At 47.9% G+C, this 24,918-nt stretch overlaps 2 protein-coding genes and 1 long non-coding RNA gene across 4 annotated transcripts in view; 1 reads left to right on the top strand and 2 right to left on the bottom strand.

The window, feature by feature from the left end:
- Positions 1-5,384, top strand: part of RALGAPA1 (Ral GTPase activating protein catalytic subunit alpha 1) — a 139,879-nt gene extending 134,495 nt beyond the window's left edge. The window contains 1 exon segment of the mRNA XM_075753973.1: positions 4,011-5,384. Within this exon segment, the coding sequence (XP_075610088.1) occupies positions 4,011-4,165 (155 nt within the window). The 3' untranslated portion in view covers positions 4,166-5,384.
- A 123-nt stretch (positions 5,385-5,507) lies between these two features.
- INSM2 (INSM transcriptional repressor 2) lies at positions 5,508-8,976 on the bottom strand. Its single transcript, XM_075753974.1, has one exon. The coding sequence runs from the start codon at positions 8,962-8,964 to the stop codon at positions 7,549-7,551; it is 1,416 nt and encodes a 471-aa protein (XP_075610089.1). The 5' UTR covers positions 8,965-8,976; the 3' UTR covers positions 5,508-7,548.
- A 6,062-nt stretch (positions 8,977-15,038) lies between these two features.
- The window catches only part of LOC142602026 (uncharacterized), a 36,699-nt gene continuing 26,819 nt past the window's right edge, over positions 15,039-24,918 (bottom strand). Inside the window, exons 3-5 of one of the 2 annotated variants that reach the window (XR_012835652.1) lie at positions 24,624-24,661; positions 21,534-21,827; positions 15,039-15,158 (exon numbers count right to left, since the gene is read on the bottom strand). This is a non-coding gene — a long non-coding RNA (uncharacterized LOC142602026). Of the gene's footprint in view, positions 15,311-21,533; positions 21,828-24,623; positions 24,662-24,918 lie in introns of both variants that reach the window. The other variant, XR_012835651.1, reaches the window with a different exon arrangement.

Here is a 24,918-nt window from a genome sequence, read left to right on the forward strand (position 1 = left end):
CTTGTGTCAACATTTTCCTTGTGTAATTCCCTCCATTTTTATTTTAAGGCGTAGGGCAAAAGAGAAATTCTGTGATACTGATTAACAGCCACATGATTCATAAGCAAAACTGTAACCTCTGGATCCACCACCAACTCCTCCTGCAGACTGAGATAGGGCAATAATTGGTGGTAATGGTAAGCTGTCTTACCTCTGCCTGAATCTCCACTAGTGGAAAGATTGGGAATTTTGGCAGTGGGTGTCACAGATATTGATTGCCAGGGAGGAACAGGTTTACCTAATATGTTTCCAGCCAGGTTCTGAAGAGAATTCTTCACTGGGCATGGGCTCTGCCGGTCTTTTGCCATAAACTTAATCTTTTTTGCTGTCTTCTTTCTCATGGCTGGCTCTTGGTTCTTTCTCTCGTGCCCAATTCCAGTCTCACAGGTCTTGAGGCCACTCACCATCTCTTCCTCACCTTCTCATCTTGCTTTGCAGCTGCTTTTGCAGTCTTTCTGTCTGCATCCGCTTCTTGCTTCCTTTCCTCGTTTCCCAAAATTAGTGAGAGACTTAATTCCTTGACTCTAGCAAGGCTCTGCTGAGCGTGACGGACAACTTGGCCGGATTTGGACTGGCATTTGTAAGAGTGGCAAAGGGCAGAAGCTGTACGTTTTCCTCCATGGTCATTCTCAGAGATGGCACTGAGGAGAGTGTTGATCCAGACAACGAGGTGTGATAAAACTAGACATAGTGAGCGTAGTCTTACCATGCAGCACCCTGTCTTAACATCAGCACCGTGTCAGGCTTCTGCTGGGTGAAATTTTCACCTCTCTGAAAGTCAGAACTAAGGAGCGAGATGAGTCATGCCAACACGTGTGTTACGATACCTCCGGATTCTTCCACCTCACCTCGCTTCTAACTCAGCCTGCGCATAGTTAGGATTCCATTTTACATTTAAATAGTTAATTTCTGAGTCAACCAGCATACTATTACTAGAAGATCCTAAAATTTTCAAATGGAGTGCGAAAATGTCACATTACAACTTTGTTGATCCACCTCCTTGTTCAGATGCAATTGAAATGGCTTTACATTATGGCCCCAAAATACCATAGCTCATCAGACTATGATATTTGTCACTTGTCAAGCCTAAGAGATGAAAAATATGGATCACTTCCTGACGTTTTTCAACCTCTTAAAAATCCTAACACATCTATTTTGTTTATTTTATAGAACTTTCTGGTTCTAGGTCAATTGTCCGTAAAGCCGCCTTATTTAACCCTACTTTTATATTTTGGATAACTAAATATTTCATTGGGTAGAGAGATAAAGATAATAACATTTTACACTTTAAAACTGCTAAGGGGAAACAAAACCTGCAAAATTCCTATATACCACATTTAATATCCACATGTGTGTATGTGCGTATGTATGTATATATAGATATATATGCTTATCTAAAATCCAAAGAAATTGAGTTACTAATCAGCCTGTTGATTGCTGTCAGACTTTAAATCTATTTTAAGTGCCATTATTCTTCACTCTTCTAGTGTGATATGTTCAGATGTGAAAATCACTTTACATGACTTCTGTTCTTCAATAGCTGTAAGTCAATTTCTTTAAAAAAAAAAAAAAAAGGGATTGCATGTGAATCTGTGCTTCTGTCTGCAGGAATTACAAACAAAATTTTAAGATATGACCAGAATAATACCTTAATTCTCTTTATCCAACCCATGATAAAATTTCACACTAGGGTTTGACACTTTGATGCAGACTAACTAGCTTAAATACTATGTGTTTTCTTCTTTACATGATTTCAGGAGTCTCATGTTGAGACTGGCTATAATTTTACCATACTTAATACTGTGAAACCGCTGGGGAGCAGAAGCCATATATTGAGTTATTTGTTTTTCCTTCTTGATTGTGTGTATGTGTGTGAATATTTAACTGTTTTCACAGACTGAAAGCAAGCACTTCAGACAATGTTTAGGATGTATCTCAGTTGCTATGAATAAGGTTGCTGGATCTGGATAATGTTATAGAATTCTTTTCTTTCTCTCTCTCTTCCTTTTTTTCTTGTAATGCTTAGTTGGTAAGTATGATGCCGGATTTCAGAGCTGTTGCTTCATTGCACATAACTAACTCATCACTCTCTTTAACCTGTAGCATGAGCAGCAGTTGCATAATGAAATTCGAAATTCCGTTTTCTGTGCTCATCTGTTAATACCCTTCAATCTCTGCGGTTCGTGTCTCATGTCTCACACCTGTTATCTTTTATCTTTTCTCCCTCCCCTTCCTCACTTCTTTCCACTCCTCCTTCCTCATCACTTCTTCATTCTCAACAAAGAAAGAAATGCTGTGATATTTCTTCTCCTTCCAAAACCTCCACTAGAAAGCATTGGCCACATCAAGGTAAAGGGCAAAGGCTTGAAACGGAAGGTCTTTCACGCTAGCTGTGAATGGTATGCTGTGCAAAACAACAACGGTTATTTTCTGTTCTCTAACTTCCACCATTTGAAATGCTTTAATTCCTTGTAAAATTAGAACAAGATAGAATTTCAGAAAATGAGAGTGCATGTTTCCCTACCTGCCTTTTTCTGTAAGGCACAGTGAGTCAGGCATTATCATGCTTTTCCAGATTGTTTGGCAATGAGGTACCTAGTTCATGGACAGAATTGCTGTCACCAGCTGGGGAACAAATAGCAGCCCTTTCTCCTCCCTGTCACTTCGATGGGTCGCATCAGTTTGAAAAAGATAGAAAGTACCGTGCCGTCTCTCTGGACCAGGCAGGTGATGGACCAGGCCAGGACAACGGCCAGGTCGCTCAGTCACTGAGGTTTATGACAATATGTTCTTACCTGATGACCTCATTTGATTTTAGAGCGGTCTTTCAGAATAAATCATGATCAGTTTTGAATGGTTTTTGTACTCCTTATATATGAAATGTATACTAAGGGAGAGAGATCTTCAGTTCTGATTATTGCATTAGTATTATTATTTTAAAGAATTACCAGTACTAGCATGATGTGAAAGAAATAGCAAGTGATATTCTGGCTCTCTGAAGTCAGCAGGGGTTTCCCCATTGACCTCTGCAGGAATAAGCTTCTGTCCGCAATTTATACGGGTCAGAAACGATCAGTGGCGAGTGAGGTAGTTGAGTTCAATCAGGCTGTCAGTCTCTGTAAGTGGCTATTTAAAATGCAGTTTAGTTTTGTGGATGTGAGTTCATAGCGTTAATTTTCTGTACGTGGGAAGGAGAATATAATTTTAATTTCATATTTTCTCCTTTTCCTTGTGTATCTCTATGGAAGAAGATTTGGAGATGGGCTGCTTGTAAGGGAAGAGCCTTGTCCTTTTGCAATGAGGACTTGACTCGGGGCCCACTGTAGCGTGGCGCTGGGCTAATGAACTACATACCGTTATCTCAAATTCATCTTGTTCCTTTTACAATGAAACGTTAACGTATAGTGCATCCAGTTAGTATGATCTGTTCAAGCTTCTGCCTTGTGGGCCCTGTAGGAATTTGCCTTTTGAAGCACCGACTAAAGTTGGGATGGGAGAAGATGTTTTGCTCTCCCAGCTGGCGCCCGATTCACTCCACCTCTTCAGCTGCATTCCTAGAGCTCCCTTCATGCGCAACGAGCCGTTAACCTTCATGTTCTCATTAAAGACCGGTTTCTTCTGGGTTGTGGTTTGAAAAACGACTCCCCATCCCTGCGAGGGAAGGGGAGGTGTTTGTTCTCCCGGTTAGCGGGAGAATATCGCCCACTTCAGTGCTGCCTCAGTTCCCGAGAGCGGGGGGTGCTGCAGTCCCGTAGCTCAGTGGTTTCTGGCATCATCTTTTCTCTAGAGGTGGATTTGTGGCAGTTGCTAGCTCCACGTGCAGTACCATCACCCACAGCCGGTAAAGGGCTAGGAGATGCTGTGGGAGTGGCAGCAGCACTGAAATTCCTCTCTGCCCCTTGTGAATAGATTCCCGTGCTGCGAGCGCGGAAGGCAGCACTGACCCGTCTGGTTCTTGCTGTCCTCTGCAGGCTTCTGCCCAGAGACTCAGCCGGGAGAAACTCCAGCAGCAGCAACAGCACAGGTGGATGGAACAGACTTAGCCTCTCCAATGTCTCCTCGGACTAGCAAGAGCCGCATGTCCATGAAACTGCGCCGCTCCTCTGGCTCGGCCAACAAGTCCTAAGGGGCGAGATGCCTGCAGCTTCCTAATGAACAGCGATCGGCCACCCTTCCCGCAGCGACTCACCGCTTTCTGTTAAAGGATAATGTCTCTAATGTGTGTGTGCCCACCCCCCTGCACCCCCCTTTTCTGTATGTTTATTTTAAACAGCGACACTGGAATTTTACTTTAATATTTTAGCTTTTGGGTTTTTTTATCAAACTCCAGGCTGCTTTTTTTTTTGGCCTTTTTTTTTTTTTTTTTAGTGCAGTTTGTCCTCTGCACCTTTTACCTTCCTGGATGATTACGATATCTTAACTAAGTTGTCATTTTTAACTCTGGTTGATCTCGAGTCATATATGGAATTGGAGACTGCAGTTTGGTTACACTATATTTATTGTGCCCCATTGCAATTTTCTCTGTAACAAAGAAAGAAATATGTACAATTTGAAAATGAATGTACAATTTTAAATTGAAGCTTCATTTGTAAAGTCTTTGTCAGATGTCACACTGTTAATGCACAGGATGTGTACAGATTATTTATGTTAAAAATAAAATAGTTCAACGGCCTTTCAAGCATTACAGAGTCCAAACGAAATAACTTGCTTGTAACACCAACTCTTTCTTCACAAAGAAACGTATCATTTCATAACTGTGCAGGTGATGCCGCAATCTATGCCAGAAAAAAAAAATCACTGTGCTGTAATTCTACTTATGCTTGGCTTCCAAATATTTTTATAATGTTTGCTTTTCCAAGTGGTTATCAATAGTAAATGCCATCAAGTTTCATGGGTTTTAGCCTTTATCACTGGGCTGCTGGGTCTAGTTGTATATTCTTGTTTCTTACATTAAAAAAAAAAAAAAACAATGAAAAAAGCACTTTCCTGCTAGAAATTCATTGCTCTGATGATGCGTACTAGGGAGAAAAGGGAACATGCTCCAGGAGCCTGGCCTGAAACGCTGATGATTCCAACCCTCTGAGTGCAGATTAGTAGACGCGGTCCACCCACCCAGAGATATTTTTCCTACAGAAGATGAAATGCTCACATTTTGAGTCTGGCAAACAATAAAATGCTGTTAACAAAATGTAGCATGACATCGGTACTAACTGCATGTGTAAATATAGCATATGGGCAACAATAAAGAGATAAATTATGTATTGTCATTCATGTAGTATCTACAAATTTGTAATGGTTGAAGAGAAGACATGCTATTTAATAATACAATAAAATTATTCTTACCACCTTTTGTATATTAGTCATTCACCTCAGTGATTAGGTTCTTACTCCAATTTATAGAAGAATAGCATATTACACGTGGAGCAGTTAAGTGCCATACAGGGCTTAGTTTTCATTTGTATTAAAGTTCTTAGGAGCTCTTTCCCAACCCATCGCAAGAACGCTGTACTGAAAACTTTTCCCCAGATCCAGTAAATACAATACACGTAACTCCGCAAAGTTACTCCGCAAAGCGCAAGACGTTCCCTCCTGCAGGCTGGTTGGTCGAGTGCTAATTGTAGGAGCAGTTAATAAGCATCAGGTTTCTGTGGTCCGGAGCCTTTCATCTTTGACTGTACAAGTGGAGAAAGGAGAGCGATGATTTAAAAAAACGTAAGTGACCTTCTCCAGGGGAGAACTCATTTAATGGCCTAAACAGGTATTTTTACCTAGGTCTCCGTTACCAAAAAATGATGGAAAAAATGCACAACTTAAAATAACATGCTTTATTTCTGGCATATGAGAAGAGCAAGCTGCGAGTTTGGCCTCCTTCGTCAGACAGCAAATCTTGGCTGCTTTAGGTTATACTGTACAAATTCATTTGCCCAGGTCCTGGAACTGAAAGGAGTCCGTGAAACATATTTAAAATAAAGCACTTGGCACTTGGTTTCAGCCTTTGGGCATGATACATGTGAATCTTTTGTTGTGTGTAACAAAATATAAAACTACAGAAATAATTGCTTTAGAGGATTCTAATCAAAAGATTGAAATATTTTGCATGCTCATTTCAGAGAGAGTGTTAGAACAAAGACTATGGCTGGGATCAATTTGGTTCTTCAGAAATCACCAGCTGACCCACTTTGCCCTGCTGAATTCAAGGAAGGCGTGAGCTTTGTTTTAAATCCTTTATTGAATTTGCTTGCCCTTATTTTCGGCCTCATCTGTTACCATGTTTGGATACAAGCACTCATGCGTGGGGGAAAAAATAAATAAATAAATAAATAAATAAATAGCGGGTGAAGTGTCAGTAGCTGGTAAATTCGACAGTATTTCAAAGCATTTGGCCAGACCACCGTTAAAGCCGGGAACACACACCGTGGGGTTGCTTTGCTAAAGGTAGGTCTCGTTAGGGAGGAGGACGGTTGCCTGTCATCCGCGGTTTAGCAGCATATCAAAAGACCGTTTCATGTTCTAATTTCAGCTGTTCGCAAGACTCGGAGGAGCTCACATCAACAGCACAGCTCACGGGGCAGAGGGGTGGGAGGCCACCCAAAAAGGCCGGGTGCGGACAGGGCCCCTCTGCCTGCCTGGCCTGGCGAGACCGAACCGCGCTTCTTGCTATCGTCCGTGCCGTGCTAACGAGCCACTGACGGAGCGGGTTTTGAAACGGGCAGCTGCCAGAGATGTGCGTTTTGCCTACCACACAGTTGCTAGAGTACAGAAACACAGAGGAAGCGGGAGATGTGTTACTTAGCTATAGAAGATCAACACCTCGTATTTTAATTAAGCAGACAGCACGATTAATTCTCCATACGTTTTGCTAGCTATTATTATGACTTGACATTGACTCAGTATGAACATTTACCTTCTCGACTACCTTAGTACAGAATACAGCGAACAAAACACCTCACAATAACTTAAATGTTGAAGCTCGAGGGCTAAGGCTATTAAAACAAGGTCACTAGATCAGGCTCCTTTTCTCACGAAAAAATAATTCCTCTCTTTAAATATCCTATGTACAGCTGTACGCCTATCCCGGGACCGAGAGTAGCTACGGAAGATGTACTTTCAGTGGGCCGACACCCGCCTCCCCGGCATCGCCCGCATCCCGGCAGGGCCCGGCTCCTCGCCTGCTGCCGCCAGCCCGGGGCCGTACCCGCAGCCGCCGGCCGTGCCCCGGCAGCTGACGGGCAGCGCGGCCTCTCGCTCCCTTGCGGGGCTCGGCACGAACGCCGCCGGCCGGACCCGCGGAGGCGGCGGCGATACCGCCCTTCGGCTAAACCTCCTGCCGTGCTGGTGCGGGGGAAGCGAGTTTCGCTACCCGCCGGCCGGGGAGGCGGGAGTCCGCGGGCGGCTCCTCCGCCTTCGTGGCCGTGAGTACCGCGACTTTCCATAGGAATTACAGCGTGGACAGGACTCCCTCGGCTCGCCCGGGCTCCCGGAGCAATCCCATCGGGGGCGGCCGCGGGCCTAGCAGCCCGGCCGGACGGGCACCTGGAGCAGCAGGACCTGCCTGCTCTCCGGCGGGTGGCACTTGCTGGCGTGCCGCGCCAGCCCGGGCGCGCTGAAGAAGGTGGCGGGGCAGTGCTTGCAGGGGAAGCCCTGCCGCTCGCCGCCCGCCGCGCCGCCCTCGGGGGGCCCGGCCGGCGGCGGCAGCAGCAGCTCCTCCCGCACGGCGTGCCACAGCCGGTGCTTGTCCCTGATGTCCGCCGAGGGGAAGCGGGCGCCGCAGAGGTGGCAGGCGAAGGCGAGCTGCCCGCGCTCCGGCGGGCCGTAGGCGGCGGGCCGCGCCGCCCCGTGGGTGCCCAGGTGCTTGCGGAGGTAGGCCTGCCGCCGGAACCGCTTCTGGCAGCAGGGGCAGGCGAACGCCTCCCCGCCGGGGCCGCCGCCGGGAGCCGGAGCGCCGGCGGGAGCGGGGCCGGGGCCGGGGGGGGCCGGGGCGCTGCCGGCGCTGTCCGCGCCGCCGCGGTGCTGACGGGGCGGCGGCGGCGGCGGCTGAGGCGAGGGCGCGGCCGGGCCGCGGGGCCGCCGCTCGGGGCTGTTCTCCTTGCCCGGCGGGGCGGGGGCGGCGGCGGCGGCGCCGTCGGCGCTGGGGCCGGGCCGCGGCTTGTGCCAGCGGCGGTGCGAGGCCAGGTTGGCGGGGCAGCTGAAGATCTTGTGGCACTCGGGGCAGCGGTACTCGACGCGCACGATGCGGGAGCAGCGGTGCTGGGCCAGCGCCAGCGGGTCCGCGTACTGCTCCTTGCACAGCTGGCAGATGAACTCGCCCAGCGGCGTGCGCCCCGCCGGCGGCCCCGGCCGGCCCTCGGGGCCCTCCTCCTTGATGCGCAGCCCCAGCACGGGCGAGGTGGTCACCTCGTCGGCGAAGCTCAGCTTCCGAGTGGCCTTGGCTTTCTTGGCCGGCGCCTTGGCCCGCGACGGCCGCTTCAGCGCTGGCACCGGCGGCGGCGGCGGGGCGGGCAGCGGCGTGCGGGGCTGCAGCAGCAGCTTCTCGGCGGGCGGGAAGGAGGCGGCCAGGGGGAAGGACTCGGCGGAGGCGGGGGAGCTGAGGCACCGCTCGAAGAGAGCCGCCCGCGGCCCCGCAGCGCTGCAGGGGCCCGCCGCCCCCCAGGCGGCCGGCCCCTCCGGCGGGGCGAGCCCGGGTCCCCCGCAGCCGCCGCCGGGGGGCCACGTCGCGGGGCAGGCGGCGGCGGCGCCCTCCTCCTCCTCGCCCTCCTCCTCCTCCTCCGCCCCCTGCCTGGCGGCGGGGCTGCCCCCGGCGGCGGGCGGCGGGGGCGGCGGCGGCGGGGCGGGCGGCGGGTCCCGGTCCGGGTCCCGCTCCCGCGGGCGCGCCCGGTAGGAGCCGCCGGGGCGCCGGCTGCGCTTGACGAGGAAGCCGCGCGGCATGGCGGGGCGGCGGGAGCGCGGCGCCACCGGCCCGCCCGGCCTTTATACCCCCGGCGCCCGCTCCCGCCCGGGCGTCATCCTCCCTCCGGCGGCGGCGGCCAATGAGGAGTTGGGGCCGGCGCTGGCGGCGGGGGGGGGGGGGGGCGGCGGCGGCGGCCGGTCCGGGGCTCCCCGCGGCTGGGGCGGGCGCGCTCGGGCTGCGGAGCCGGGCGGGGTGTCCACGGAGCGCAGCCCGCGGCGCGGAGCCGGGGGAAACGGCGTCCTGTGGGACCCAGAGGGGTGTGGGACCGGGGAGCGTGGGTCCGAGACGGGAGAGACCCCGCGCCGGGGCACGGCCGCAGCCCCTCGGCCGAGGCGGCCGGGCAGGGTTCCGGCAGGAGCGTCTCTAGGTGCTGCTGTTGGGTGTTGGTGCCAGGAGCCTTCACCCACCGCTGGGCACGTCTGTCCGCTGAAGGGAGCAGGGCTGGGAGCCTCCTCCGTCCGTCAGCACCGCCACGGCAAGAGTTGTCCCATAAGCAGCCAGAGAGATCTTGCACTAAGGTGAGGTCCCCGTGAGCAGAATTGCCACAGCCGCCCAGAATGCTACATCACTCATCGGTCTTACACGGGCTGTGCCCGCGGTCCCTGGCAGCTTCACCCGTGGGCAGCCCCCCCGCGCCCAGGGGAGGCAGGATTGAGTTGTGGTGCAACAAACCGCAAAAGGGCCAAAACCTGCCCCCCCCCCGCCCCCCCCCCCCGGCCTCCCCAGCTGCGATTCCTGGCCCGTTTGTGGATGCCGTGAGCCTAGCGGCAGCTTGTGCATCCCCGAAGCAAGGCAGTAGCTGTGTTTGCTGAACCACTGACCACCTTTTTTAGAAGAGCTGTTGTTTCAGTGGGCAGCGAAGCGCACCCGCAGCGGGTTGCGGGCAGCCCCTCCGCCCCACCGCGCCTTACCGGCACCTCCCGTACGATCACTCATTTATCCGAGCCCGGTTTTGAAGGCAGGACAGTGCGATCCTGCCCGGAGACCTACTGCTCGCAGTATACACAAGATGGCGTGCCATTGAAAATGAACACGTTAAAGTCTTACTCCATCCCTTGCCCAGGGACAGACATCCCTTGCCACGGTAGTACGGTCGGACTCACCGTCTCGGGAGCATCCCCTAGCAGGAGAAATTAGAGAGCGCCGGGAGAAAGGGAGAACCAGCATCTCCAGATCGAGGGACTTTCCAGAACTGGCAAGAAAGATTTGAAGCCTTTGTGCAAGAACAGAACTTGCCTCACCTGCTCAAAACGCTCAACCACTTGTCTGTGTAAGTGCCCTGATTATATTTGCTTAGCAAAGTCTTAATCATGCTTTATATTACTCTCCCATTTCCCTCCATTTTCATGGTTGCACTGAATTTTAGATTAGATTATAGACTCTGCGGGCTAGAGATCACCCTTTGTTAGTGCAAACCGCTGTAACTGGGACCGATGAGCCACACTGCAGCACAATTAGGTCACTCCACTGACTGGCTGCATGATTTTTGCTTAATATTTGGGTTGACCTTTGTAACTGGGACTTCCCAGCTACATTTCTCACTGAATAACTGGATCTCTGGTTACGGATCCACAGTTTTATACTGTTCCTCCAAGCAATACGTAAATAGTTCTTTCAGTTTCCCCTTGTACACAATATTCCCATTAATGTTTCATTCACTTTTATCACATTGCAAAAATAGTCTGTGGTAGGAATGTCCAGCTCAGCTTCTGTCCCAAGGGGTGAGGAACCCAACGACGCCTTTGCCTATTTAGGAGTAGCAGGGAGTGAAGTGCCAGTTGGAAAGTAGGTGCATTGAGTGCGTTTACTGGGACTCCAAACATTTTTCCAGTAAGAGCTGTTTGAGCTGTAGGCTGGAGTTGCATCGGGGAGTTTCCTCAGGCCCCTGGTATCATGGTCTGACATGGCCCAGAGGTCACGGGAAGACTGGGGGGAAGTAGCTTAGAGTCTCCTCTCCCAAAGTCACAGAGGTGGAATCACTGCTCCACCTCCCCACCGGCTGCTCCTCCTGCTGCACTTCTCGGTTCTTGCCCATGATTTGGTGACTCTGTGCCTCCCCCATGCTCCACAGTGCTCCCGCGGCACAGCCTTCTTTTGGCCTTCTCTGTCTGCCTCCAGTTTATTATTTGTTCCTGAGGTGGGACCGAAAAACTGCAGAACCCGTCATCCCATCAGTGGTCGTGCTGCAGCATCTGCAGATCTTTAACAAAAACTCTGGCGAAATGATCTTGGGATTCAAATTGTTGCAGCCACCTCGTGACTCGTTTGTGTCACTAAACATACTGTTTTCCCCAGGCTGCCCTTGCCCCGGTGCTGGCTCCCAGTGCCCTGGGACCCTGACTCATGGGGTCATTGTGGATTATTTCCTCCTCTCTCCCCACATTGACCAGTGAGTTTAACTCTAGTGACTGGCATTACACCCAGCTCTCGCAGCTTCTGAGCTTTATAAGCTGTTATGTAGGTTTGTCTTCTTGCTTTCACCTTTTACTCCTCCCCAAAATTCAGATAATTTATAAGGACATTTAACAATTATGTGCATGCATCTCCCCAAATCCTGTGGAAATTTGCTGGGTCTTTTTCGCAATGACTTATTAAATTCCATTAGTCCCATCGTGTAGGTAAAAGTGTAGCACTTAACCCATCTGCACACCGTACAATAGGGGAACTTTATTTAAGATCGAGGCTTTCCTAAGCAAGAAACAGAACAATGCCATTGCTCCTGACCATACGCTGCGCTCCCTACACTCTGATAAAATCAGGTTAGACTTCATCACACATATTGGCCTCATGTATGAGTGTCATCCTTAGATGACCTTAGATGAACCAAAAGGTTTATCCCACAGTAAATAGGAAATCAAACTTCTAGTGGAAAAGCGCAGTAGCTGGTGAGAGGAAAGGACACAGGCACTCCCAGGGAACTGGCCGACGAGAACAAGAGCAAACAGTTCCTCAGGTCCTTTGCCTCCTCAGATGATTCTCTCCTTTCTGCTTGGGGCTGAATGCTGTGTGTCTAGGGAATGGAAGCGAGAAGGATATGGCCTCCCCTTCGGCACAAGCTTTCCGCCCTGTGTGAAGGGACCTTGACCCTTGTTCATAATTCTGTTGCTAAAATAAGCCTGGGAGACCCGTTCAAGCCTTATCAAGATTCAGCAGTCAGACTCAATGATGGCTGGATCAACCTCCTGAGGACCTTCCAAAGCAAGGACAGACTTCAGGCCTCCTGTAGCTACCTCCCCCCCCGGAGCAGAAAGCTCTCCGCGCCTTCTGGAAGATGCTCCATCCAATTGCCCCGGGAGGGTCTGGAGCACCAGCAGCTCCTTACCAAGGTTCTCCTCTGTCCCAGCACCCACAAAACACCCAGGAACCGTGATCTCTGGCTGTGAGGTAGGAATCCCATTGCTCCCAGCCCCGGCCATATCTCCAGTCCCTGGAGGCCAGTGCTGGTACCTTGCCTGACATGTGGGACCCTGTGTGGATGCTGGAGAGGAGGTGTAACGTGGTCCCCGAATAAAACGTCATTAAGCAAGTGGGCAGCCGCATTTGATGTTTCTGAACAGTCTTGGGGCATAAACAACAAGAGGAATGTATGAGAGCCATCCCAACTGGGAGGGAGAAGGTCTTGGGTGAGGTCTGGTTCTCAGAGAAAAGCCTAAAAACTCTTCTGGGGCTGAGGGGGCAGAAAGAAAAAGAGAAATGCCTTTGGCCACTTAATAAAAGAAAAAATAACCACAGCTTTAAAAAATAAGAGTTAAAAATAAAATAGAAAATAACTATAAGCAAAGGATTAAAGAACATTTCTCTCCTTCATGTTTCCCCTCCCCACCACAAAAAAAAAAATTGTTGTGGTCAAGTTTTTTATATTTCAGAATTTCAAATAAAATTGACTTTTAAATCTTTCCCCAACATCTGGTTTGTAATTAAAGGAACAGTAAGTAGGAGGGAGACAGAAGCCGCCTCAGAAGCCTGTCCTTGATACATGACTCTCCAGCAGTATAGCTAGCGGAGCGATACCACCCCCAGGCTCCAGCACTTTTACACAAACAAAATCCAGGCTGGTTTTGGTGGCAGCACAAGCCATTTCATCTTCCCCCTAGAAGGAGGCTGCCAATTATGTTGCTGCGGTTGGGGATTTGATGCTGGTGACAGACACTGAAGGAAATATCTGCATTATAAGGATATGGATTGCTTAATATAACTGACCTTGCTGGTACTTTAATTGTGTTTTGTTTTACCTGAGGACAATCTGCCTCAAGGGGAAAATTATGCTAACAGCTGCTGTGTTTTCTTCATTGCTCGAATATTAACAGAAAGCTTTCCGTAAGAGAAGGTAGGAAACGCTATTCTGTGAAGGTACTCAGGCTGGAGGGATTTGAAGGGACTTTAAGACACCATGAAAACATTCAACCTTCCTCCTTTTCCATAAATGAAGTGATGCTGTTGATGTGGTCACGCTGCCATTACTAAGCTGATACTGGGCGGACAGTGATGCCATGGCTCCCGTTCCTACTCTGTATGTGAGCAGCAGCGTAAAGGCCAAATGAGCACTGCCACGTATTGGCTCTTCCCCACCTCCCTCTGCATTAGCCCGTCATGGGGACACCAGGTCCTCTCCAGGGAGCAACCCGACAGTCCCAAACTCGTACAAGTCATCCAAGATCCTCAATGGGACCATTATGACTTTTGTTATTTCATTACAGATTTCAGCTGGATTTCAGCTTGTACCCCACAGGCTGAAGCCATTTGCCATGACAAATTTGCCTGTAATGGAGTTATTTATTGATCTCGCCATGTCATAAATAGGAAGCTTTGGCTTCCTTCAGCATGAGATACTCAGCAGTCTGTTTCCTACAAACATCATTATATGTTGTAATTCACTGAAAAAGATACTCCTTGTACAGAAAGGTCATGGTTATTAATTATATGAATAGCAATAGTGGCTTTCAGCGAGGCCGAGTCCCAGCTGCACTGCATGCAGATGTACATGCAGATAGGTGGACAGTTCTGCATGCAAAGACAGCAAGAACTGAAGAGCCGAAAGACAGGAGAGAAGGAGGATGGTAGAAATGAAGCTCTTGAGTCGTGCCTATGCTGCACGCTGGGCTGGGAAGCTCCGTGCCTGTCTCCAGTGAAGTCCAGGCAGTAGAAACACCTGCAGTTTACTCAGTTTCTCAACAGGGCTCAATCCAGGAGGCTTTTGGAGAGCAGAGAGCAGGACCAAGTGAACCACGACCACAAAATACTTTTTTATGGCCACACTTCGTCCTGCTCTTCTTGTGCTGGCACTGCAGCACATCTGGTCCTGCAGGGACGCAGCGCCGGGAGCCAAGCCCTCAGGAAAATTATTACCTTTTTCTTCTTTTCCCCTGCAAGAATTTTTCATGCCCCTGTGCCAAGGCCAGCTTCCTCCATAAAATTCCTCTGGCTCGGAGGGGCAACAAGCAATTCCCCAGGGCTGTTGCCCAAGACATTTCTCATGTCCCCACTCCACGGTAACCTATCTGCTTCTCCCTCTGCTTTCTTCAGGTCCCACCGAATTTCCAGACCCCTCTCCTGCCTGAGCTGCAGGTAGCTCCTGCCAGAAGGATGCTGCTGCAGCTTTGCTTGCCTATGCAGAGGAATGGCAGGAATTATTGAGGAACAGGGTGCAGGTACCCCCCAGTCACTGCTAAGCAGATGGCAGCGTAGGAGCCATCATCACCAGCAACACCAGTTGCAAAGGGGCAGATGGAGCACAGGAGACGGTGATAAGGAAAAACGGAACGGGAGAGCAAACCAACACAGAAGGCTGGCTAGAAACAACTGCACAGAGCAGTACCCTAAAGAAACAAGTAGGAAAACTGCATTACAAGGAAATAAACCACGTCTGAGCCGGCTGCCTGCATCTCACAAAAGCAACAAGGAAGGCGACAGCTCCTGAAAAGAAATGGCGATTCATCTCCATGCAGGGAGTGTGAAGGAGAAGGGCAAAGGAAAGGCAGCGCTGAGCCAGAGACCTCCTGCTCTTTTCGGAAAGCGTGCCTGCAGCTTCTGAGGTCAGTCGCTCTGCTCATCCCCGAAGCGAGACCTGGCAAACGCCCATCCTGCACGACGCTTCGGAGGGGCGAGGCTGCAGCGCTGGCTCTCGGCAGGTGCATCAGACCGGAGGCTCTGCCCGTCTTTGGTGGGTCAACACCTGTGAGCAACCCAGGGGGACAAGGACAAAACTGATGAGGTCAGAAAATGCCTTAGGATGATCCACAGCCAAAGCTCCTCTTCAGATGCACTTTCCTCCCTGGGAGCAGGCGCCTGCCGCAGAGGGTGAGGGCAGTGGCGGCTGGAGGGTGTCTGGGGAAGAGCAGCACAGACCCGAAATCATTACCTTTTTCAGACCAAAAACTTAAGCATGAATCTTATTGTTTTGAAATTTTGTTTTCCAGTTAGGGCTTAGTGCTGTTTACTCCAAAGTCAGACAAAACACAGGGGACTCAAAGCCAGCATCAGGCTCTAAGTACTGCAAACAGAAGTGATCCCTAGAAGTTGCCGTACAAGATTCTCAGAATACATCTGTTTTGCTTCTTCCTTGACATTTGATTAAAGTCTCGCTATCTTGACTATTAATTAAAGTGCTTGGAGGCATGGCCCAAATTTCTCTTCCCCTCCCAAGTTCACTGGCTCCATCCTCCTCCTCCTCCTCCAAATATGTTTTGCTATAAATTACTGGCACTGTTTCTGTTGACAGTCAACATAATCAAACATTTGTAAGCATGCTGTCTCTTCAATCTGTTCAGTTGATGCACTTTACCTGATCTTTCATTAAAGTAATCAAAACACTTGCTGTGCTGCATCTAATGAATGTTGCATGTATGATTAAGTACTTTCATTCATATTGCAAGTTTGATTTAATGTAATCTGCCTTTCAGACAGCCATTAGCCTAGCTCCTGCGTGAATTCGATTAATTGGCTGAATTCTTCCAGATGTCCATTAAGTATTACAGGAATTTCTATGTAAAAACAGCAGGGACCGTCTAGCGGAGGAGCAAACAATGATATGTTATATTGCTGCCATGACTTACAAAAAGCTGGATTCATTTTCATTAATAAAACATCTGTACTTCTGCACAGCTATGCATCAAGATGCATTTATTTTATATGTTTATTTCTCTTATGACTATAAATAGATAGTTAAACAGAAGCACAGTATGTTCAGTTGGAAGATACACAAGCAGAACTGTATCAGAAAGGAAAATAACAATAAAGAATAGCAGAGTTAGGACTTAAAATAACCATTGGGCATTGTAGCAAACAAGGCAGTGACTCCTATAGCTGCATGGTCTTTCTTAGCATAAAGACATTTTTCTTTAGACTGTTAGGACTCTGCAAAGCGGTCAGCTCTTGGGTTGAAATGTCCCGTGCCCGGTTAATGTTTACGAGGCTCATACCTTTAAGTGAGAACAAACTTGCATTTTGGCATTTTTAAATGGTACAGAGTAAAAAGAAAAATTGCCATTGAAATAAAGAAGTCTGATAAAGTTTTTCTTAATTCTCAAAATGGGGATTTTCTTTTTTTTTTTTTTCCCCCATAAAGTTGCATGTTAGAAAGGAAACACTTTTTCCTAAAAAGCAAAGACCAGAAGCCAGTTTGGGTTTCAGTGCCTGCTGTACCCAGCCCGTGCAGGGGATGGTGGTGTTTCGGGGGACGGGGAGGAAGCCTCCACGCGCAGATGTAGCTCCCTTAACTTTCCACTGACCTCCGTAGATCCGAGAGCACCTTTCGAAGGACCACGTGAGAAGTCAGGGCCTCCTTACCCCCTTTGTCCCCTCTCCCTCCCCCCGATACCCTTCTCGTCCTTGGGAACGAGCCCATGGGGCAGACTGGAGAAGCCTGGCAGGAGTTTGAGGCTGACCCTGAACTCAGCACAGCTTCATTTTCCCGGACGTGCTGCACATCTCCTCAGAGCCGGCGAGCCGTAGGGCTATACCTGACGCCACGACTATGGCACTGTGCGGTACTGAGTCAGGGGCTGAGGAAGGGAGCGGAGCCGTGGCAGTTCAGCGGCGTTGCAGCTCTTCCCCGCGATGCTCGGGCAGGCAGCGCCGGCTCCCGCGGCTCCGCTCACCCGGGGGAACAGCCAAATCAAGCTCTTCCCTCTCCTCCCTGGCTCAGTCTTTCCCTACTGCTGCTCAGCCTTAAAAGTGTGTTTGGTCCTTAAAGTACCGCTCCCACGCTGGGGAAATTATTGCCGCTTTCCACCACATCAGGATTTTACTCACCCCCCATCCAAATTAGCAGGAGGTGGTACAAGCCAGTTCATTTTCAAAGGCTGTTTAATCGATGCTCAACTTACAGGAGACATCTGAAAGAATATTGTTGAGCAAAACTCGGGCTGTACAACAAAAGGAATTGGGATTTGCTAAACTGTAACTTCTGTTCTCTTACAACAGAGTCGCAACGCTGGCTAAGAGCTTGCTTGTTTATTTATACGTTCTCTTCTGGTTTCACTTTTTTCTATTTCTTGCTTTTGTTGGTGTGTTCTCTGTTATCCCCATGTAGCAAATGTACCCAGAAAAATCCTGTATTATTATATTATCTTACATTATATTATCAATATTATCTGTATTCTGCTATGAAAAATGCTTTAAAGGAAATTTTCTACCATAGCTGGGCTGTGAGACCTTGCTCCGGTACCCATGTAGCCTCATAAAAGTATGGCTCTATCATACCTAAATCTTTACACTAAAAGCCATTGCAACGGTCTCACGCCAATGACAGGGGAAAGCAAAACACAGACAGTTGATTGATTGTTGAACTGTGTCACAGAGGGATTTTCTTAGCAGGGAGAGCGGTGGGTTGACTGGAGAAGGGGAGCGTATGCCGGAGCGAGGGGCGAGCGGGAGGTGAGCCAGGCTTTCCTCGGCACGCCGCGGCAGCCTCCGCAGCAGCATCCCCTTTGGAACGTATCAGAAAGCTGACTCTCAACGCAACGAGAAACAGTTCCTAGATTTTTTGCACAGATGAAAACGGTGTAAATATCATGTACAGGTGGCCGATCTAAAAATGAAATGTAGGAAAGCAAACCGAGCCTTTGCTAGCTTCCAGTGCTGTGTGTTTTTCAAGGCAAATGTGGACAAGTCACATCTTCTTTTGAAGCCCGAGAGACTGAAAAATTAAATCGGGGGCTTATTGATGTTTTTCTAATACAAATGTTTTGAAATCCCTGCCTTTCATGTGTCTCTTACAAATAAGCAGAAATGTGTGATGAATCATCTTCGCTTTTAATTCCTTTAATAGATTCTTATCTCACCCCCTAACGTCTAAACAATTTTTGTTTCTGTAACAGTCCCTCAGTGGTAAATATTGCTCTCAGACAACATCTTTTTGGAGGTTCATTATGTTCATTCTGTGGCGGAGACTCATTATACTCTGTTATTTATTTAAAAGAACAAAATGACAGCAAATGCTTGCATTTATCATGTCTCCCTTTACACATTTATAAAATATATTTCAGCGAGAAGGCCCAGCCACTCTCACGGTTTTGAAAAACCCAGCTGGCCTTCCTTCACAGCCATCACTCCCCGAGAAAGGAATACTTAAAGGCGCTGGTAGAGTCTAACCTCACTCGCTAAATGAGACTCCACTGACGCTAATGGGAGATTTGGCAAGGGCAGGAAAATAATTTATGAACTATTTGAATTTTTTCAATTACAAAATAAAAACTTGGGGAATGATTACACAGAAAGAAGTGAATGAAAATGCCACTATAAGGCATGGTGAAATGATACACGTGGAACCAGCCCAAGACATAACTTGGGTACCTAAGGACAGTTTGAATCTTCCTGAACTACCAAAGTGTCACCCATCTACCACTGAAGAGCTTGCCAAAAAAAGTCCACAATTTTTCCACGGGAAAAAATCCTCAGCCCTTTAAACTAACATTTCACCAATCCAACACCCGTGGAGTGCCTTCTGTTCGTGTTTTTCCTGTAGCCTTACATCTCCTGAACCAAACCGCAAGTCCTGCAGTGGCACCCACTGTTGTTCGCACCCAGCTACATGTGGTCCTCAAAAAAGAGGTGCTAACTGGCTCGTAGTCATAGCAAAAGGTTATCGAGATACCTATATAGATGGTAATCAGCATAATTATAAAAACAGAGAGCTTGGCCTCAGGGAGCTGTAAAATACATTTTTAACTAGGCCATTGATATAATAGAGACAAGATGAAAAACAAGAGAGGAGGGCAAAGGTTCAGCTGTGTGGCCATTCTGGGAACTGACTGAAAAACAGGAACAAAGCTATTCAGAGCAGGTTGTTAAAGAAAAAAAAAAAATTCTAAACCGAGCCTAAAAGATAGGAAATAGAAATATGGCACGGTAGCTTACAAAGCAGAGGTCAAAAAGACATCGGTAATTAATGATGAAAAGATAAAGAGCCAAGCACTTAATTTCAAAGAAATAGTCGGGGAAGGCATAATGGTACTGTGAGCAGGAAAGAAGATTTTGCAGAAGTAAATGATAATGAATAAGATCTCAATAGGGGGAAAATGGATAATTGAAAAAATAGAAGAACTGTAAATTGCTGTAGAAATTCACCTGGAACATAAATCAGTTATTTAGGACTGAGGGTGAAATGCAGTTTTGAATGGATCCATTTTTTTCAAAGGGACCTCCAGGCACACACCGCCAATTTTGCTCTGATATTGTTCCACATCCAGTTTTTGTGCATGGAAAATACAGGTGAAAATGTCTACTGTGTTTGGAAGTTTAAAGACTATTTTCTGAAATGCAGACCAATGGATTTTACTTCTGTTTCATCAAGACATGCTTACCAGAAGGGAAAGGGTAGGAAGCACAAGCCCAGAAAAATGGACAATAGCAAATATTTCGAAAGAGCAGATCCAGCCCCCCTAGCATCTTCCCACATTTCTATTTTCTAAGCTTCAGTTTCAGATAAGCAGAACTAGATAATGCAGAGTGTAAAACAGCAGGGGACAGCCTGCACCAGTACAGCCTCAGTTACTGTCAGGAGTTGTAACAAAAGGAGTACATCTCATGGGAAAAAAATAAATAATAAAAAGATGGGGTGAAGATACAGCTTTCCCACAGTCACTGGTGCAGAAGATTGTCCCACCACCTCCACCAGAAAAAGATGAGGAAGAGTGAATGATTTATCTTAAGGAAATTTTTCAGTTTATTTCCCAGTTAAGTCCCTTCTACTTGTCTTCCGGAACTGTATGAGAAGACTCCTTTACAAAAAACCCACGGTTGCGTCAAGTGACATCTTACGTGGGTCACATTTTTCAGAATAATCAAACCTAACCTGCCCCTCTCTTGGTTAAGTCCCCTGACGCTGCTCAGTGACAGTAAGCAGATCCCTGGCACGCAGGATGGCAGAGCCCTGCGCAGAGGCGCACAGGGCAGTGGAAAATTTATCTGCTCTTCAGAAGAAGCTGCCGCACCGGAGGTTTGATGTATTGTGTAGTAACGTACAAGCCCTTCCACCAGACAGTGACTGCTCCAGCCATATCGGAAGGATTAATAACCAACCCACCCCGGGACTGCAGAGCCAGCTCAGACGCTGTAATTCCCAGGGGCTGGACGGCAATGCTGAACTTGTACATGAAGAAGTCATCCGAGGTGCCGTGGACTGTAAAACATAGCGAGGCTCTTCCGGGAGAAGCTTAGTGACAGATCCACCTGGAAGAGCTGTGGGTCTCGGGCAGTGAAGGAGGACATAGGTGGTATCTGCTTTTTGTAAAGGTGACCTGGTTTAGCAGAAAAGGCACGGTGCTGGTTTTCAGTAGCACATCTGTGCGTGGATCCAGGAAAAGAAAAAGAGCCCGTGATATTCTGCATTTCAGTGGGACCTGGCAAAACTAAGAGCATATGCCCTTCTATCTCCAGAAACCGAGCAAAAGCAGTCCTAACAGCTGCAGGTGCTGAGTGAAGGCATAAAGCCCTTAACCACCATAAGTCACCCCGGGTGCATTCCCCTCTGGACGCTGAGCCATAATCCCCGAGCGCCCAGTGCTCGCAGGGGCTTAATCCCTTTCAACAACGGGATGAGCTGGGAGCTGTATCCTTTGAGGATTTACCCCAGTGCACATGTCTTTCAGGAGGATAAGAGCTGCTCAGTATGTCCTGAATTCACATTTTTACAGCCATTCAGTTTATATCCATGTGTCTCTCCCCAGTGGGAAAACCCCAGTTACCAACGTTGCCCTCAGCCCACCAGCCCGCTGGGTGATGAGCTTCACAGCCGGCTCAGCTCAGCAGAAGGCTCTTCTCCACCCTGTGTCCTGGGTGTGACCCTTGCCCTGACACACACCGCATCTCCTCATGGCCACCCCGCCAAACACACAGCGATTTCGTGTCCTCTAAAGAGACCACAGCGGGAATGTGCGAGAGTTTTCCTGAGTTGGAGGCAGTTGCGTGGGGAAGGGCAATGGCTAACTGGTACCTCTTGTGAAAAGCAAGCCAAGGGATACCCGTGTGAACCAGGGACACAATCTTATTTAGTCTTGCCTCATCATTATTGGCCTTTTTATGTGCAATTCTTCTGTTATACCCTTACCTTAAGTGTGATCTCCACTGCAGAGCTCCGCAGTTGTGCTCCATTGCTATAGAGCTGCAATAAGCCATATTTCAATTGTGTCAGTATGGATACTGCATCCAGTGGAATGAAGTTTGCTTTGAAACAAAACTGTTTTCTGGTGAAGTTCTTAGTTCCTTTGGAAGGGAGAAGCAAGCCTGACATCAGCTTCCCTCACTTTAATTACTGTAGGTGTTTTCTTCATGCCAGCAATCTCCCATGGATGCAACAATCAATTCTCAGGACAAGGACAGATGAACAACTAACACATCTGAACTGAAAAGAGAAGAGAAAAGAGGTATGAAATAGAGAAAAAAAAAAACCAAAACCCTGCAATGAAAATTAGCCCAACCTTTGGCTGTCAGTTGATACCCTTGCATCTTCCTTTTCCCATCAACTGTGTTTCCTCATTCTTTTCTTACATGCCGAACTGCTTCATCTGTAAACTGGCAGATTCAGAGGGCTCCCTTGGCTCTTCTTTAGTGGAACAAGGCACTTGTCCCTTGCTGCAAAGACCTTCTTTTATTTTGTAAGGGAAACATTCCAGCATTATTAACTGCAGGGATTTTAATGTAAGTTTTAACCTCACAAGACTTTTCCAGATCTATGGCAGCAACACTGGAAAGCCCACATACATGTGGCTCATCCCCTAACCTCCTACGTGAAAGAGCAGGACTGTAACAAGAAGGTGAGGAAGAAGCTTGGAAATGTAACAACACACGAATCAGGCTGGACGTTACTAAAGTCTGTCCTAATAATTTAATTATTTTGCCTTGTCCATCTGTTTTTATAATGTGTGTTATAATGCTATTCCTTACATCACAGCATACAAAACTCTGTGAGAAGTAAAGATATTAAAAAGTGGCTGTTTCTCTTTCCCTGCCTGCTTCAGTTACTGTTTAAGCAATTAGCTCTACTTCTGTGAAGGATGCTTAAAATACGAATTTGGCACTTGCATGCCAAATAGCTCATGCTACAGTGATAAAAGGTCTCTGAATCTGTCACCAGAGGCATTGCATAAAACCGACTCAACCAGCAGAGGAAGGGTGCAGGTACACCCTTAGCAGCTAGACCTAGACACTCACTGATTTTATACGCAAACCTGGTAAATGGGGTGGTGTCAAAATCAGCGTTACTGTAATCTTTTCAGGAAAACACAAAATGTCTTTATCTCATTTAACTGAGTTGAACTACTGTCTATGCTTGGGGAAATGCTAGAAAAGTAGTATTTATTTTCCACTTGGTTACAAGTTTCATCACAGAGTCCTGCAAATGCCTGGAATACTGAAACCATGCACAGGCCAAGTACCTGCTGCTGGGCAACACTTCAGAATAGGCAAGACTTGAGAAAGTCAAAAGGCCCAGCATCTCCAAGCCCTTCTCCTGACCACAGAGGGAGTATAGACCCAGTCGCTCAGAGAACAAGCGCCTTCCAACCCCATTCCACCTTCAGCCTCACCGCTGGGAGTCAGTGAGTCCAAGGGGGTGTCCTCTGAGTGCTTTACCTTAGCAGCTCCAAATACATCCCTAGTTCTTTGCTCAAGGACTTTGGTGCACTTAAAAGTGAGGGGAAATCCTCCATGGATATTTTTGTAGAGGAAAACAGGGCAGACCATTAGCTTGCTCAAGATAACCAGAGTGAGAGCCAGAGCCAGAGCAGAGGTTTATTCAGCACCAGACCTGCACAGCACCCTTGGGGTCATGGGCTGCAGCCTGCGCATGGTGCCCAAGGGGGCATTGCTGGCCTCCACCTCAGCCCCCCGCCTCTTCAGCACAACGAATTGCCCATGGAGCACAGAGGGAGATAAAAAAGGAAGAACTGAATGAATATTCATGCCTCGGCTTCAAGGGGGTTGGGAGTGTACTTAGAGTCCTCAAAAATACTGTGGTTAAAACATGTTTAGAGTAGAAACGTGCCAGGGCACAGCCAGGGGCACACATCCAGAGACATACAGAGCTCAGGACAGAAACACAGACAGTAAATGAAAACAAAGATGAACATACAATGGGTCTGTTTATCATTTCAAAATACTGTCATAGAAAAGGAAACCCAAAAGAAGACAGACATTATTTGTCCCAATCATCCTCCCTCCAAAAAAAAAAAAAAAAAAAAAAAAGAAAGGAAATGTTGGCTGTCAATCAGCATCTTTCAGGTTTAGATTTTTGGGGGGGGGGGGGGGGGGGGCGGGTTCAGCAAAACAAAATGCAAACAAATGCAAATTTTGATTTGGTTGGCAATCCAGTTTTATGTCACATAATACTTTCCATCAACCTTAAAGTAAAAAAGTTCACTGATAAAATAAGAGCTGCTGGGATTGCTAGGAAGAATTTCATGACAGGTAAATTCCTGTTAATAGCCCCTTACATGCAATGTTGTGGAAGAGAAAGAGGTGAAAAAACACCGCTGTAAGTACTATGGCCATTTAATCCTTAACATGGGAATGTATTTCTGCTCTTTTTCCCTCCCTAGATTCATTTTATGTTCCCATCAGAAGGTTAATTGTGTTAACAGGAGTTACAGCCACAGGGGAAAGATGTGATTGAATGCTGAGTGCAGTTTTAGCTGATAACCTCCGCGTGAGTGAAAGGGCACAAAAAGGGGTTGATCTCCTCTAAAGGGGTTGTCACTCATTCGGGAAAAATGCAGCTGTGGGAGAAACAGCCTTATCTCCCAGGACACGAAGAAGAGAAGCTATCAAAATAATCTTGAACCTACACTCATCCCGGGCTCCATGTCTGTGCCTGTGGCTCTGACAGCGGAGTTAAATACGAATGACTGCCTTTTTTGTGTGCGTGAACAAGCAGTCCCTGACTTGATGCACGTTCTTGAAGACTGATTAGATTGCATGAAAATGTGTAATTAACAACAATAGACCCCAAATAATTATACCTCTAAAAAGCTGGCATGAAATCTTGACATCTTTTAGCTTGACAGCACAACCCTTGTTTGCTGAATCGAGGACATGATTACATTCCAAGGTTTTAGTTAAGACTAGCAGTGAAATTTTTCCCTTACATTTAAACTTAATAAAAAATGCCTATAGAGGGTCTGCATGAAGAACAAGGACTTACCTCTCCATTGATCATTTCAGCCCGTGTCTGAACTCATCCTGCAAAAATTACATAGGATTTATGGTAAGTATCTTGGAGAAGAAGGAATTCTTTTCTTTTTTTTTAAAGATTAAATATTTCCGTCAGCTGCCGTTGATGAGAGAGGGTATTTGTGGAGATGTCTGCACCCACAGACACAGGACAAAGGATCAAGGTATATTTCAGTGCTACAATATGGGCAGTGAAGTTTGCAGCTGTTTTGTCTCAAAGGTGCACTGCAAACTCCAGAAATGGAAAGCCCTCTCCTCCCTTGCAC

Source organism: Balearica regulorum, chromosome 5 (assembly GCF_011004875.1).
Source record: "Balearica regulorum gibbericeps isolate bBalReg1 chromosome 5, bBalReg1.pri, whole genome shotgun sequence".
Taxonomy (NCBI): domain Eukaryota; kingdom Metazoa; phylum Chordata; class Aves; order Gruiformes; family Gruidae; genus Balearica; species Balearica regulorum.